Source organism: Nansenia antarctica (assembly GCF_963989245.1).
Source record: "Nansenia antarctica genome assembly, chromosome: 12".
Lineage (NCBI taxonomy): Eukaryota > Metazoa > Chordata > Actinopteri > Argentiniformes > Microstomatidae > Nansenia > Nansenia antarctica.
The window spans coordinates 8,766,769-8,784,271 of NC_137682.1; the positions used below are offsets into that span (position 1 = coordinate 8,766,769).

The 17,503-nt window shown below is 41.0% G+C and overlaps 1 protein-coding gene across 1 annotated transcript; it reads left to right on the forward strand.

Moving 5' to 3' along the window:
- Positions 1 to 346: 346 nt before the first annotated feature.
- ttc19 (tetratricopeptide repeat domain 19) lies at positions 347 to 6,761 on the forward strand. Its single transcript, XM_080543407.1, has 10 exons — positions 347 to 474; positions 1,151 to 1,242; positions 1,607 to 1,717; positions 1,965 to 2,003; positions 2,208 to 2,264; positions 3,607 to 3,668; positions 3,863 to 3,957; positions 4,786 to 4,940; positions 5,305 to 5,467; positions 6,147 to 6,761. The coding sequence occupies exons 1-10, from the start codon at positions 459 to 461 to the stop codon at positions 6,326 to 6,328; spliced, it is 972 nt and encodes a 323-aa protein (XP_080399533.1). The 5' UTR covers positions 347 to 458; the 3' UTR covers positions 6,329 to 6,761.
- The last annotated feature ends 10,742 nt before the right edge of the window (positions 6,762 to 17,503 follow it).

Here is a 17,503-nt window from a genome sequence, read left to right on the forward strand (position 1 = left end):
TTTCCTAACACCAGGGGAGCCACCCCTCCTAAATTTCGTTGTTTGGTACCTGTACTGTAGCAATGACAAATAAAGTCCATTCCATTCCATCCATTCCACTAGTGTGCCATTTCGAACACAGCCAATGTCACGTTACGTCATCGACCACTTCCTTCCGCTACGTTTCTCCTCGGTTACGTAAATCATAAACGAACATGGCGCTCTCCGCTGTCACTCGGGCTCTTCTGTCAAACAGAAGTCACATTAAACGAATTGTTTCGGAGGGAGCCAGCAGAGTGTCTATTTGTAACGTATTTGATGCGAGTATATTTCATTGTCGCAACACAGGGACTTGTCAGTCGAATGGAGATGGAGAGCACACAGCTAGATATAGAAGGTCACAGGCATCCACATGTGTTTCCCACAACAGTGGAAGTGATGGAAAGAGAAATAACTGTACAAGTAACTGGACTAAAGCAATGTGGAGTGCAATTGGTAAGCCTGCGTCGTTTCATTGTATTGTACGTATCATATTGTACTGGTGTGGATGCATGGCAGTTCCATCATGACATCATTTTTAAGGAAGGTGGCATTGAACACCTTATTATTGCTTGGACCAGGACCTGGACAGTCTATCCGTTGACTTGCTTGCATATCCTTTATGCAACTTGCATGTCCTTTATGCAACTTGCATGTCCTTTATGCAACGTGCATGTCCTTTATGCAACTTGCATGTCCTTTATGCAACTTGCATGTCCTTTATGCAACTTGCATGTCCTTTATGCTACTTGCATGTCCTTTATGCAACTTGCATGTCCTTTATGCAACTTGCATGTCCTTTATGCAACTTGCATATCCTTTATGCAACTTGCATGTCCATTATGCAACTTGCATGTCCATTATGCAACTTGCATGTCCATTATGCAACTTGCATGTCCTTTATGCAACTTGCATGTCCTTTATGCAACGTACATGTCCTTTATGCAACGTGCATGTCCTTTATGCAACTTGCATGTCCTTTATGCTACTTGCATGTCCTTTAGCGTTCAATATAATTATTAACTTTAACACGTGATGCTTGGATATGAATATATTGTTAATCTATTAAACTTCTACGATAGTCTTCCCATTTTACCAAGTAAATGAAAGATGTGTCTCTCTCTTGTGATAGCATTCTCCCTCTTCAGCAAAACTGAGGAGGACACCAGAGACGAGGCCCAAAAAAACGAGGATGAGATCATTTTACTCTTAAAGAAAGCCAAGGTAGGCAGCTACAAGATCCTTCTGACTTCTTAATCTGAGCTTTGGAAGTTAATTAGTCTAACGAAAATAAGGGAAGGATTGTCACTCAAACTAGAGATTAAATGCCTTCTTGTGAATCAAACCAGTTTCATTTAAACATGAAAGCATTTTACATAATCGCCTCAGACAGAGGTGTCCACTGTACCTGTTTAGTTACTGCATGTTGTCCAACCTTCAGGTAAAGCGTCCTAGCACTGGTTTGCGATAAGCTAACTTCTGTTACAAAGGTAGATATTTTTGATAACAGTATCACTGCATTACATTGTTTAGCTGAATAATAGTAGTATCACTAACCAAACCATTGGTGTCGTGTCTTATGTTCCAGCTCTGTATGATGCGGGGGCAACTGCATGGAGCTTCCAAGCTGCTTCACCAGGCGATAGCCCTGGCCCATCAGACTCACAACACACAAGCCATCATCTACACCTACAGCCTGGTAAAAAAACAAAACAACTGCAATGTAATTTAGATGATCTCTAAAATAGAATAGATCACATTTGTTTTAGATCAAAATCACTGATTTGAGGACTTACGAGTGCTGGGAATGTTATGAGCAAGTGTGCATTTAAGTGTGTTGTTGATTGCACACTTGTATAAGATTAATGATTATAAAACTATCCATTAGGGTGTGTTCATTATAGACATGGTTCAACATTGCACGTTCTTGTCTCCTATGTCTACAGATGGCGAATCTGGCCTATGTCCAAGGTCAGCTGGACAATGTGAGTAGGAACAGAGGTGCTCTTCTTAACCATTCCTCCCCTGAGAACCACTCTTCACTGTACAACGTCTGTGGCCCTTTAGTGTTTCCTATGGCCTATGGGTTTGCCCCAGTCAGCCCTTATGGCCCCTTTCGATACTAGCAAGCCCCTAGTTTTCTGTTTGCAGAGTGGTGACCTTTGACCCTTGTGCTTTTCTTACCTCAGGCAGAGAAACTCTTCAAAGCAGCCATGAGCTTCATGCTGTCTGGAGGAACCCCACAGGTTAGTGCTTTATTTCATCATTCATTCATACTGTGTACTTAGTATTTCCATAGCTCATATTTCATGACCCAGCATACATACAAACAAGCCACCCATATGCAGTACATGGAAAAACAACATGGAAATGAAATGTCATGTCAGAGTGTTAATGAAGTTGATGGCCCCTTGAAGTCCTGTTGAAGCAGACAGTAGGTAGACAGTAGTATAAGCCTATTAAGAATAGGATTTTCTACATCTGGGGGGGGTCATTTATAAAACTTTGCGTAGAACTGGCGTAAAAAGGTTGCGTATCAGCAAGAACGTTAATGCACACAAAGATTCAGATTCATAACAGTGCGCGCGCACATCCCACGGCTTTATAAATCACAATCAACTCAACATTTTGCGCATGTGAACGAGCGTCTTGTCCCACCCTTTTAACGCCAATAGTTGCTTATAAATGGTCAGTGAAACGCCCCAAATTATATAAATCTATACTGACTGCATATAACGGCAGTTAGACAATAACGGCAAATCCTGACAGAGAGGCAAAAAAAAGAGATTTCAGCCAGTGAAACTCTGCGTAAGGAACATGTGATAACAATAATGAAACTGCACTCGTATCGATGAAGGACATCTACCTTCATAGTGTCTGGCCGACTGAGGCCTCTTAAACAGAATCAGTTTAAACTTAATTTGTCTTACTGTTCACCTTATTATTTATGAGAGTACTTTTCATAAAATGCAAGTATTGTTTAATAATTAGAGATACAATTAAACTGTACAACATATTTGAGGGGTTGTTTTGCAAAATCAGATATCTCTGTTTGTATTTATTATCTTTAAAAAAATAAAAAAAGTATTACATTAGATCACAACTTTATTGTAATTGACGACAGAGTACAAGTACTAAGACAACGAAAGGCTGTTCGGCATCTAACCAGATAGTGCATAGTGCAAAAGCCATGAATGTATGGACATTGCATGGTGGGACAGTATAGCTATCATAGACACTATGGTATTACAGAGTCAAATAAGTAAATGATATAAAGTAAGTATACGTGCAATGAATATGAATGTAAAAAGTCAATATATTTGCATGAATATCAATACAGTAAAGTTACATGTACAATGTGAAGGGCGAATATATACAGTTAAGATATATGCAATGAGCACATATATTTTTTGTGTACACTCCAGGGAACTCTTATAATACGCAAGAGGTAATATTTTTGATTTATTTTACACAATGGTATCATTTTCAAAGCGTTTCTCGAGTTTCATCCTTCTGCCATCGGAGTCGCAGTTGCTAATTTCTCCAGTTTCTGTGCTTCTTTTTTTTACCTTCACTCTCTGTTTGAAGGATGACAATGCAGTCGTCGAGATGTCCTTGAAGCTTGCCACTATATATGCTGGTCAGAATAAGTGAGTGGACCTCTTGAGAATTAAAAGGAAAAGGTGCTGCCTCATCACTTGCTGGTAAACTGGGGGTTTTCATAACCCGCCCATAAACAAGTGTTAGGGCAGCACTGGAAACTAAAGTTACAGATTGTTACAAGTCTGGCCTCAAATCTAAAGTGATGTTTAAATTTGATTACAGTATTTTTCTATCCTCTTAGGGTTGACTTGGCAGAGCATGGGTTCCGATTCTGCACCGAGTCCCTTGAAGCCAAGTTGGAGAAATACAAGGACATTCCTGCTGAAGAACAATCTGGTAATTAACTCCTAAACATTTATCCCAATCTATTCTCTTACCATTCTGAAAATGTCTGCCATAAATTCCCATCAGGTATTCGCTATTGAAGCAAGCAATTGGGTTTTTCAACAACGACAGTGGCACTTAGATTAGATCACGATTAGATTAAACTTTATTGTCATTGCAGAGTCCTATATATATATATATATATATATATATATATATATAGGATGTACTTTAGGATTTCAGGCAAATTCAAGTACAGTTCAAAAAGTGTAAATAGTCTAACAAATTTGAACATAAGTTATTTAAGTGGAGTCAATCTACACAGATAGATATGATATGATCCTGGGATAATTCAGTAGAATGGGTTGAGGGATTATAGTCAGGTTGGTTGCTAAGTTGAGTGCATTGTTGTGTATCATTCTAAAAATCTCTTCTACTGTCCAGGGGCCTCATTTATAAAGCTTTGTGTATAACGGCTTGCGTACCTACGCAAAGCAAGAACATTTACGTCACCAACATTCAGATTTTTTAAACGGTGAGCACGCCAGTGGAATTTGCAAGTTCCACGCCTGCTTCCCTTTATGAATCACAATCATTATGCTTAATCCAAGGCCAATAAAGATGGAGAAGAACCTCCATTGAAAGTGTGATTTAGTCTAGGACTAGGCTTGTATCTGTGTCTGGGAAAGCACGCTCCCTATAAATTACAAATGCATTACACAATATTTTCAACTATGGTTCCTAACGCTGCTTTTGTATTGTCTCCTCAACTCCTAACACTGTTCCTTTTGATATTGAGCTTGCTCTGTGGCCATCTTGTTTTTTCTACCTGCTCTCCAGAGGAGGATCGAAAGGAGACTCGTCTGTTGCTGGGCCTGTGTCTGGACTCCCACGCTCGCTACATGGCTGCTACTCACCACCTCAGCCAGGCAGGACAGGACTACCAGCGCGCTCTGCAGATCTGCCAGGAGGAGCAGGGGGAGACCCATCCACAGGTACCTGCATCAATGTTTGTCTTTATTTGCTCTGCAAAGTATATGACAGTTTTAACCAGAAAAAGGAGTGATGTAGCAGAAATAAAATGCTAAAATACATACATTTAGCTTTTGCTCTTTTTTTTTGCATTCTTTTTCAATAAGCACACATTCACTCATACAACTGAGTGATACAACTGAAGTGATGGAACATAATTCTTTGTACATTTCACGTAATTAAAAGCGTTCTGACCTTGCATACCGAAAATGGCTACTAAATAGGTTGCTGTATTATCGTTTGGCCACGGCCATGGTTGCTTCAGCCCGTTTGTGTCCTATGGGCCCTGACGTAAAGAGGGCTGTCAAAACGAATGTTGTGTTTCAGACCCTGGTGCTAATGAGCGACCTGGCCACCATCCTGGACCTGCAGGGTCACCATGACCAGGCTCTGCCTCTGGTGAAGAAGGCTGTGGAGCTGAGCCGGTCCGCCGGCCACCCTGACCAGCACGTGTTACTGGGAAACATGGCCGGCATCCTACTGCACCAGGGTACGGTCTGGAATTTGGGGACTCACTGGAACCTGTGGTGGTGGGAGTAAGGGAGGGTATTTTAGCCAAGCTTTCCGATTGAAACATTTGTGTTTAGCAACAAAATGTTGAGAACATTGTCGTAGCTTTTTCTAAGTATTGAAGGCAGCCTGCTTCATTTCAAAATGCATAGGAAAAGGTATTTAATATACGTAATTGCAAAAGGAGGATAGTTTTACAAGCATGTCAGAACAAGCCTAACAGTGAAAGGTCCTCAGGAAAAGTCCTGAACAGAGGAGACTTGACATTTTTATACACAGGTTACAGTCACGCCCTCAGGTAAGGTACAGGCCAATCACAGGCCTTTCCTGTATGAGATGGGGCTGGCTGTGATGCAAATTGAGAAGAGGTTTATTTCTAAATGTCATTTAGCATGTATTAAAAACAATGAGGTGATTGAAGAGGTGATTGTGTGTGGATAGTAAATTACATTTGTGCTTAGTGTTTTTTGTTTACGGATCATGCTACACTTATCAGTTGTACTCTATTTATGTACAATAATATTGGGATTAATATTGAGATTCTAAAATAGATTATATTATTATATCTAACTGTATATTTGAAATTATATTTATAATTTTATATTTTGCTCAGCTATGTTTAAAACTACTGTGTGTGTGTATGTTCCCCTGTATTTCAGGTCAATTGGATGAGTCTGTGCGTCTGTATAAGGAGGCTCTTAACCTGGCTCAGTCTGTGGGAGATGAAGAAGCTGTTGAGCAAATCAGAGAGGGGCTTAAAGAGGTACACAGCAAGAGGACTGGACAGAAGACAGCCGAAGAGGAGGGGGAGGCCCAGTCCCCAGAACAACCACCCGCCTAGTCTCTTGCTCTTTGTTTGTTATGCTTGTTTAACCAAACAAAAACCAGAGAACTAAGTGTTATACATATGGTGCATATTCCCTCAAGCCCATTGGAAGGACCGTCCCATGACAAAAAAAATAATAATCTTGTTTTCGCTACCACTCTTGACCCAGAATTCAATATTCCTGTTGCCATTTTGACAGGTGACCCAATAGTGTAGGGGACAGGTGAAGTCCACTTCACATACCTGCCAAAGTGAGCTTCAGCTGAGAACCTAATTCTCACCACGACTCCTCAGCCATTCTCTCGTCCACTTGTGTCCTTAAGATATTTCTTTCTTTTTTTAAGTAATTTTTTTCTGAGTGGGGCAGTCCCACTCATATTTTTCATTTTATTGACAGATACAGTAGAGATTTAGACAGGAAGGATGGGTGAGAGAGAGAGGAGGGATGACATGCAGGATATGCCGGAATCGAACCGGGGACCCCACGGTTACATGGTCAACGCTTAACCCGCTACGCCACCTAAGCGCCTCCTTTAGATATTCCTGGGGTAGGAGACAAGTGGTAGTGAAATGTTTTCACGCACCTTTAGATATTGTAGTAAGTGTTACGGCCAAAGATATTAGAGTAATAAATAATATGTGAACCTGCTCCTCATTCTTGATACGACCAAGGAAATGTACTCTCACTAAACATTTTATTAGGAACAACTGTACACCTTCTCATTCGTTCAGGTGGTCAATCATTGCTTGAATGCCAATTTGAATATTGTTGCTGACCATGTGCATCACTTCATGGCCACAGTGTACCCATCTTCTAATGGCTACTTCCTGCATACACCATGTCACAAAGCAAAAGTCGTCTCAAACTGGTTTCATGAACATGACAATTAGTTCAGTGTTCTTCAGTGGCCTTCCCAGTCACCGAATCTGAATCCAATAGAACACCTTTGGGGTCGAACGGGAGAGGAATTGCATGATGCAATAATGTCATCATGGACTAGGATCTCAAAGAAATGTTTCCAACGTCTTGTGGAATCAATGCCATGAAGAATTGAGGCTGTTTTGAGAGTAAAGGGAGGTCCTATCCAGTATTAGTGTTCCTAATAAAGTGTTTAGTGAGTGTACAGTGCCTTCGGAAAGTATTTGGACCCCTTCACTTTTTCCACATGTTGTTGTGTTATAGTCTCAATTTAATATGGATGAACTTTTTAAAAATGTGCCATCAGTCCATACACAGTACCCCAGAATGTCAGAGACATTTCAGTACATTTATTCAAATTGAAATACAGAAATATCTCATGTACATATAGTTGAGGCCAAAATTATTAGCCCCCCAGGAATTATGGAACATTTCGTGGTCGAAAGCGCAAGATTTCAAGAACTCTGGAGAGGAAAATAGTCAGATGTCAGCAAGACACCAAGGACATCTGCCAAGATGATTGTTGACCTGGCCTCTTCTGGAGTTGATGTTTTAAGGAACACAGTTGTGAGGGCTCTTCATCGTGGTGGGCTTCAGGGCCATCGTCCCAGAAGAACCCCTTTACTCAAAGAGCGGCACATCAGAGCCAAACTGAGATTTGAAAGGTAAAGATGAGTTTTGGAAATCTGTGCTTTGGTCTGATGAGACTAAACTGGAACTGTTTGGGCACATGGATGTTGCTTATGTTTGGTGAAGAAAGGGAGAGGCCTTCAACCCTAAGAACACAGCTCCCACAGTTAAACATGGTGGTGGGAGCATCATGCTGTGGGGCTGTTTTGCAGCCTCAGGGACAGGGAGCCTTGTTCGGGTGCATGAAAAAATCATGAGAAATCATGAAAAAAGAAAACTATGTTGACATTTTGAGGGATAATATGAAGAAATCTGCTCTTAGTCTAGGCTTAGGTCGTCGCTGGGTCTTCCAACAAGACAATGATCCAAAGCATACATCAAAATTGGTCCAACAGTTCCTAAAGGACACCAAAACCAAGGTCCTGGAGTGGCCCGCACAGAGCCCAGATCTCAATCCTATTTAGAATGTGGCGGGTGCTCAAAGTGAATGTCCATGCTCGGAAACCACGCAATTTGGACCAGCTGGAACAATTTGCAATGGAAGAATGGGCCAAAATCCCTCGAGAGACCTGTGCCAACCTAGTAAAGAACTACTCTAAGAGGTTGTTGTCAGTTGTGGCTCAGAAAGGGGTACACTATTGACTATTAATGGCCAGGGGGCTAATAATTTTGGGCGTGTCATTTTTGCCGTTTCTTGTTTCAACTCAGTGCATCAATAAAATATCCTAATCAAACTTAGTGGACATTTTGTCTTTATTATTTTGGAAACAAATACACTATTAACACTTGTTGTTAAGGTTTTGTCTGATTTCACAAGGGGGGCTAATCATTTTAGCCTCAACTGTAAGTATTCAGAATCAGATCCTTTGCTATGACACTCTTACAATTTGCTAAAATGCAAAAATGTCCGTAATCCATTTTAAATTGAGTCTATAACACAATAACATGGGAAAAAATGAAGGGCTCTGAATACTTTCCGAAAGGCACTGTATATAGCCATTGTTAGCAATATTTCCAGTAACTTCAAATAATGAAATATGCACCATGATTATGACGACTATGACTACAGAGTGTGGACCAACTGCTTTACTTTGTCATTAACAAGGCTATCAGGACATATAATCTTACCGTCCATTGTTTGTGCTTGTTGTCATTAGAGACGTTGCAAGTTCTGTAATGCTTTTATCATAGAATTTCACTCCTTGAACATCAAGATCTACTTTCATGTTAAAATGCATGTGCTCTGTTGTATACGTTGCTGGTGGCCCTGCTTGCAGAAGTCACTGACTGTGCTGTTTACTGAGACATTCAATTAGATACTGTATGTACCAGGAAATAAATTAAGTTTAAATTAATTGCTTTCTTTGATGGAGCCTCACCACATTTCTTACCAGCCCCATTGGATCCACTGAATTTGTACTATAAGGGGAGAGAGTGAAGAGCTACAGCACATGTGTCAAACTCAAGGCCCGCGGGCCGAATGCGGCCCGGCAGCTCATTTTATGCGACCCACGAGAGCTTGCAAATGATATCATTTACTTATACAATTCTATGCCGCTTTACAGAATTCTGTACGGTGTCCATAAAGTACATGTCCCAGCCAGGGCCGGCTGCTGGCATAAGCGGTTGCCTACAGCCACAACCGCTAGAGGGCGCTACACTTTTGTAACGTCGATTTAGCTCAAGGTACCATCCATCAATCAAAATTTCCGCTACTCAATTTTGCTACTTAAAATTTGAATGAACATATAGTGTGTCCAAGAAAAGAAAAGTTGATGCAGAGGGAAGACAATTTAAAGCGAGATGGGAAAGTGAATACATGTTTGCGCTTATCGGAGACAAGCCGGTTTGTCTTTCCTACGAGGCAGACAGCCAAGTATGCTAACCTTAGCCAACAAGAAAAGCAACAAAAAGTCCAAAAGGCAGCCTGCATTCTCAACAGAATATGTTTACAAAAGTTACAGGAACAAATGATTGATGATGATAGCTGCTAGAGGAACCCAAGCGGGAGTACTACATCACCACCACTACATCACAACTGTGTCCCATTATAAACAGTATTTTGTGTATTTTCCAAAAGTTCCTCATTCAACATGGTGTTATTTTGTCAGGCAGTAAACTAAAGATTTACTGCAGAATTGTTATTACTATACTTTAACCGTATAGTAATTGTTTGATTTTGCCAAAAGAACAACAAATGCTACACTGGCCCATTACTACTTAAATTATTTTTGAATGTATTGCAGTGCATTTATAATAATATCAGTTTCTGCACAAAGGTTTGTCAGAGCCTTCGGGCTGTATTTTGTTAATAGCAAAGCATAATATTGATAATCTGACTCCAATGTAATTATCACTATGTGCCAAGAATTGTTGAGTTTGTGCTGAATTAGTGCAAGAAAGGTAAAATAGAATTAATCAAATGAGGCTTTAATAATACTGTGTACGTATGCAACTATTACAAGGCGAATCCTTTTTTTTTTTTTTAAGTTATTTTTTCTTGACTTATTGACAGATACAGTGAAGATTTAGACAGGAAGGATGGGTGAGAGAGAGAGAGGAGGGGTGACATGCATGCAGGATATGTCCCCGGCCAGAATCGAACTGGGGACCCTGCGGTTACGTGGTCAGGGCTTAACCTGCTACGCCACCTAAGCGCCCCACAAGGCTAAAATACTTAATAGATAAATGTTACATCCTAGTAGAGAGAGAGAGAGAGATAACCGCTGGTCATTCAAAACAATTTCTTAAATGAAAAAGTCCATAGTTAGTGTTCGTGAGGATAAGCCTACACCTGTGGGACACAAATTACTATTGTAATTTGTATAGAAACTTAATTCCCACGGATCAACTCCAACACTCCACAAGAGAGGGCGTGGTGGTCTTTGTTTGTGTATGTACAAGATTTTTCATTCATTCTTTTCCTTTCCCACAAAGGTCACAGAGCTGAACACCCCAGGATCTCACAGAAACAGGCCTAATCACTGTTTACCTAAATGTATTCCCAGGTGCGCGTGTGTGTGTGTGTGTGTGTGTGTGTGTGTGTGTGTGTGTGTGTGTGTGTGTGTGTGTGTGTGTGTGGGGGTGTGGGTGTGGGTGTGGGTGTGTGGCTTTAAGGCATAGACAGGTTTTGGACTCAGACACTGATATGTACAACAATGGGAACATATACATGTTCAAGAGAGTCTGATAGTGCTGGCTACCTTCTCTAAAGATAATGCTGAAGATTAGCTGTGCTTGTGAGGTCTCATGATTTCATATGGCTTTACTATAAACATCTGCAATAACAACACAGACCTTGGTAATATCATGGTGATGTCATGTGACTATCATTTACACACAAATCTTTCTTTCTCTCTCTCACACACACACACACACACACACACACACACACACGGATTGGCTCTCACTCTCTCTGATACAAACAACTCATGCGAATACACACGCACATACACACACACACATACACACACCCACACTCTGAACCGACCCTTATATAGTGCAGGTGCCATCTCCAACTGTCAATGGACCTGTGCATCAGTCACAGCTGTTTCAACAGGACCCACTCTCAGATGCCTGGAGGAATCAGCGGACCAAACAACAGTCTACTGAGAGATCCCCAAGGTAGATTTCTTCATAATTAGCTCTGGATACTTTTACTTTTTTTTTTACAAGATGGTGTAGGAAAGGTGTAGAATGGGAATTAACATTGATAATGTTCTCCTCGGTTTTCAAACATGTTGAGTCACTTGCTACAGCACGGTCATTTGTGTGATACTATTCATAATTGTGAAATAATGTATTACCTCTTGTAATTTAAAATGTTTTAGGAGATGTTGTTGAATGTTGTTCTGTAGATATGTTACTAAGTGTTAATTAATTGTCATTAACACTGCTCAACCTTTATATGGGACTCTTCATCTGTATTGGATACAGTCTAAATTCTCATTTCAAATTTCTGACCTAGGACTTTTTCATGATTTTTATATACAAAATACTAATACAAAACAACCTGTGTTAGTTGACTAACCGAGACTAATTAACAAAAATGAACTCAACACTTAGTGGAGAAGCCTTTGTTTGTAATGACAGCTTCAAGGTGCTTTCTGTATGAAGTAACTAATCGCCCGCAGTATTCAGGTGTGATTTGAACCCATTCCTCTACACAGATTGTCTTTAAATCTTGAAGATTGCGGGGGGCTCTCTTGTGAATCTGGATCTTCAGATGCTTCCACAAATGTTCAATTGGGTTTAAGTCAGGTGATTGACCAAATGTTGTTTGGCAAACCTTCAACATGTCTTTTTTTCTGTAGTGGAGTCTTGCGGGCTGAGAGTGCACAGAGGCCATGGCGGTGGAGTGCATTGCCTACTGTCCTTTCTGTCACAGTTGTACCTGCTGCCTCCAAGTCTTTCTGGAGCTCTTTCCTAGTGGTCCTTGGCTCTTTGGCTACTCTTCTAAGTATCCTTCTGACTCCCTGATCAGAAATCTTGCGAGGAGCTCCTGTGCGTGGCCGGTTGATGGTGGAGTGACGTTGCTTCCACTTATGGATAATGCCATGGAAGTACTGGAAGATTCAGAACTTGTGAAATATATTTGTAGCCAATTCCATTTTAATGTTTTCCAACAATCTGGTTGCGAAGGTCTTGAGACAGCTCTTTGCTTTTACCCATCATTAGATGTTTGTTGTGTGGCACCTTGGTAACATATATATATATATATATAGCCCATCAATACATTCTAACCCAGCTGACATTAATTAGCACAGATTGGAGGTAGAGTTGCCTCCTAATTAGTTATGGCTTTCAGCTGGTTCCTTGCCTTTCCTTGCTGTGGTGTACTGCTTTTTCTTAGGTCATGTCCTCACATGAAAATCCGAATCATGACGCGGAGCAAGTGGATGAGATTGCAACATTGTTGCATAAATTATTTCTCTGATTTGCGTTCTCACAGCCCTTTATGTAAACGAAGTAATATACGCAATCGAAGCAACAGACGTGGTAGTTGGCTATGGACAGCCTCGATGCGTCGTTTCGAATCGGAGCGAAACCACCCTTTTCAAGCGGAGCATCCGTCGGCTGTTTGCTCCGGGAGCGACTTCGAATGCGTCTTCTCACAGCTCCAAACGAGGCAGAGCAAAGCGAATTTTATCCTAAACTCTGATTCCAAGTGAAGCAAATGTTCTAGTGAGAACACACCTTTAGTGTGTTCAATACTTTTTTCCTGTTTCATTCCACTTTATTACACAACTTTATTTACATATGGACTTTAATGTTTAGATTTTCTGTCTGGATTGTGTGAGTTAATACCAATGTCTGGTCCAAATTTCACTTGATTAGGCTCATTGGAAATACATTTACTGGCCAAAATGTTGATGTGTTCAATACTTATTTCCCCCACTGTAATGCAGTCTTGCAGAAACACAGATTGTGTGCAGCCTATTTTTGGTATGGTGTCAGTAGGCAGGCTTGTTCTGAGCTCACTTTCATCTTGCTAATTATACAACTAAGGTCTAGCTTTGTGTAAGAATTGCTTGTGCAAAAAGCACTCAAGTTTGACTTACAGTAGATAATTGGTGGCTTCCTTGGTCTTAAGTTTGAGGAGGTGAAAAGGCACTTTCACATTTTTGGCATTTAGCAGACACCTTTTCCAAAGCGACTTGTTACAACAAATACATTTGTCTAAGTAAGTGAATCATCTATCCATCAGTCATCATAAGAAAAAGTAATCTATGCTCGGACCAGAGGCCATTGGCAGTGAAAATGCTAGAAGAAGGAAGAATTACGTTGTTGTTGTTTTTACTACCGTACTTGGCTCCATGTCATGGAGCGCACACACACACACACACACACACACACACACACACACACACACACACACACACACACACACACACACACACACACACACTCACACACGCAAAAGGCAGAGCGCAGAGCAAGACTTAATGAATGTGTGATGCCATTGTCCTGGACAATTATAATATTTCACTATAAAAACAACGAGTTCACTGTGCCGAGTATGTTTGGATGGATCGGCAATTGACAGAGCGCCTTAAACTTGGCACAGTTATTTGTGAAACAGTGTAATGCTCTAACTACTGTACTCTTTTTTTTACCAGATATTATGGACTAATTACCATACACTACTAGGACAATGTCATTTCAATTGTTTCCTTTGATCACTAAGCCAAGTGTGACCAGCCTGCCTCTGTCTGTCACCATGAAAACCATAATCATGGCTTGAGATCACCGCTGTCTGTGTGTTTGACTGATGCTAGCAGTCAAGGTCCCACTCTGTGTCTGTGTGTGTGTGTGTCTGCATGAGTGTAGACTCCATGACATGGAGTCAAGTAGTCAAGGCCCCTTTTGACAGACAGTGTGGGACACATGATATCAGGGATCATATAATCTCCCTGGCCTTCTTCAAATTGTAATCCGCCAGTCAGTCTGTCTTGACTTTAGAACCATTTCAGGAACAGTGTCTTGCATCAGCGTACATATTATGTAGCCATGTCAACATCTTGTTGTGACACAGAGTTTATTGAATGGATTCTGGGTTGTGGAGTGTATTTCAATGTCAATGTCTGCCTGGCATGTGTCTCTGTGGGTTACTCTGTCATGTTCAACAATACATCTGAGTTAGTGCACACGTGGTGTGTGTGTGTGTGTGTGTGTGTGTGTGTGTGTGTGTGTGTCCCCTTATTGCCAAGTCATCTCCCCTGCTCCCATACTTGTCAGAGAGCTAGAGGAGGGAATCTAATCGAGAGGAGATGGGAGTTGGGGGTTGTATAAAGTGATCGTGACAGGAAGAGTGTGTGCTTAGAGAGCTAAGAGAGGAATACAGCACTAACCTTGGTTTCTCTGCTCTCTCTCTTGCCCTCGCCCTCTCTCTTCAGCCCTGCTCTTTCTCTCTCTCGTTCTCTTTCTCTCTCTCTCACACACACAAACTCTCCCTCCCTCTCTGCTCTCTTTCTGCTCCCTGCCTGTCTGAAGTCACAGTGGATTTTGACTCTGCGCTACGATGTCTGCTGTCGCTGGGAGCTCTCTGCAGTAAGCACGCTGAGGTAAGCTTAGCCTTTCTCTCACTCTCTCACTTACACACACACACACACACACACACACACACACACACACACACACACACACACAGACACACACACACACACACACACACACACACACACACACACACACTCACTCACCTTGGTGGTGTTGCCAGCTGTGAGGTGACAAACTAGCCATTCAGGCTTCATACACTGATTTGTCTTTTCAAGCATTTTGGACGTTGTCTTGCCACTCAGTGTCATTATAGCATCGCCGATGTCACTCAGCTAAACCGTGTACTTTTAGGAATTTGCTGTTATTAGGTGTCTTTTTATGCTTATTGTAATGCTCATGTGTTGGACATGTACTATGAGTCTCTTTGGATAAGAACACCACCTGACAAGACTGAAATGGTCATATCAGCTTTTAGCCCTTTTCACTTCTACTGTCCTTCCTGACTCTGGTACCTGGTAGTGAAGAAGTATGTCTGCCTTTTCACAGGTGAATCCCCCAACAGTAGTTATGTTATCATGTCACAGAGGAAGGCACATAGAGGTGCTTGTTAAGGTTAGCTGTCTGTGTCGCTGTCTGTGTCTCTACGGAGGGAGGGGGGGGAGTTGATGATCCCTCTCTGTTGTGAAAAAATCATAATAACGCTAAACGGTCCTGCTTTTTATGACTGTTTCCCTGTTAAACTGCAAAATACATTTCCATCTCAAGTACAGTTTGAGCACTAGCTGTTTGACTTTCCTGTTTAACACATACAAGTACCAAGGAGTGTATAGGAAGTGTATTGCTTGTATGGGATTTAGCTTTAAAGAGGCGCTAAAGTACCTATCTCCTTTTTTGTGATCTCTCTCTCTCTTTCTCCCTCTCTCTCATTCTCTCTCTCTCTCTCTCTCTCTCTCTCTCTCTCTTTCTCCCTCTCTCTCATTCTCTCTCTCTCTCTCTTTCTCCCTCTCTCTCATTCTCCCTCTCTCTCATTCTCTCTCTCTCTCTCCCTCTCTCTCTCTCTCTCTCTCTCTCTCTCTCTCTCTCTCAATGGTAAGGTCTTATAGATCTTTTCAATCCATGACATCGGCAATTTGTTCGAAATTTCTCTGGGGAACTGTCTAGTTAGTTTCACTTATCCTTATTCCTTATTAAGTTGCATTAAAATGTATATCCTGGCTTTCTTGTACAGAGTATGTTTTAATTTAATATCCAATGAACAAACACATTCTTTCATCATTTGTAATGGATTTGTGTCTCTTCATTTGCTAACACTGCTTTTTAAAATTGTGTAGTAGTAGCTGCTGCTCCAATCCTATCCTTCTTTCCTATACTGTACGCAAACTACATACTGTATTACATAACTATAAAACAACCTTCTCTCCTAAGTGCTACAAGTTACTTTGGCATCCAGGTATAATTTACCCCTCCAGACACTAGTCAGTTCCGTACCTCCAGCATATAGCCAGCGAATTAGTGTTCAGTAGCGTACCTCCAGCATAAAGCCAGTGAATGAGTGTTCAGGAGCGTACCTCCAGCATAAAGCCAGTGAATGAGTGTTCATGTGGCATAAGTGGCTCATGGTGTTTCTGCATTCTTGAGTGAATTTTTGCCTTCATTTGTTTAATCATGAACATTTTTTAGGGAATTGCACCATGTGGGGGGAATTACACATGCATCAGTAGATGTACTGCAAATTTGAGTGCCTTCTAGCACTTTAAATCTACAATCCTTAATTCCGTTTGAGATAAAGCGCCACATCTCTCTGACAGTGATGGGCCCTAACCTGCACCATTAAGCCTTTTAATCAATTGAACATCATTTCATGGGTGTCTTACCACCTTTATTCAGGCCATTTCACAGCATCGGGATTCTCTCTTATAGAGTCTGGTGCCGAGTTCCTGAATATCAGATCTGTGTCTGTGCTGAGTCACTCTGTCCTCTGCTACCTCGAGTCACTCTGTATGAGAGGGGATCAGCCTAGCTGGAAACAGGAGCGCAAAACCAGTTAACATGCAGTTTTTTTCTCTTCCCTCTCATGGGTATTGATCAGAGGTAACATCCCATACTAAGTACATTTGCATTGAATTTTAATGGACACAATATACAAGGGTGCTAATTAATAGCAATTTTTTTAATACAAGAAAAGTGCTTTTTCATTGTAGTTCCAACACTAATCTGTAAAATGTGCTAAAAACAAAATGGATTGGAAATGCAAGTGGATGTGGTTCATTCGTCGTGAAACATCTATGTAATTTCATATGGACAAAGTATAAGCCATATTCATGCTGGACTAGTATTACCAGAGAATATACTGTATATACAGAACTACTCCTGCAAAACATTATTATTATTTTTAAATGTGTTGTATCAGCAGGATGTGCTAAAGAGAGTAAGGGAAATCCATAGGCTATAATGGCGCTATATATACAGTATATACAGTATATGTTAGGGGTAGGGTTAAGGTTAGAGTTAGGGTTAGGGTTAGGGTTAGGGTTAGGGTTAGACATGCCAGCATGTACCAAGTCACCCTAGCACCTAACCCTAACCCTAGTTTTCCCACATGTACCGTAACATATATATATATATATATATATATATATATA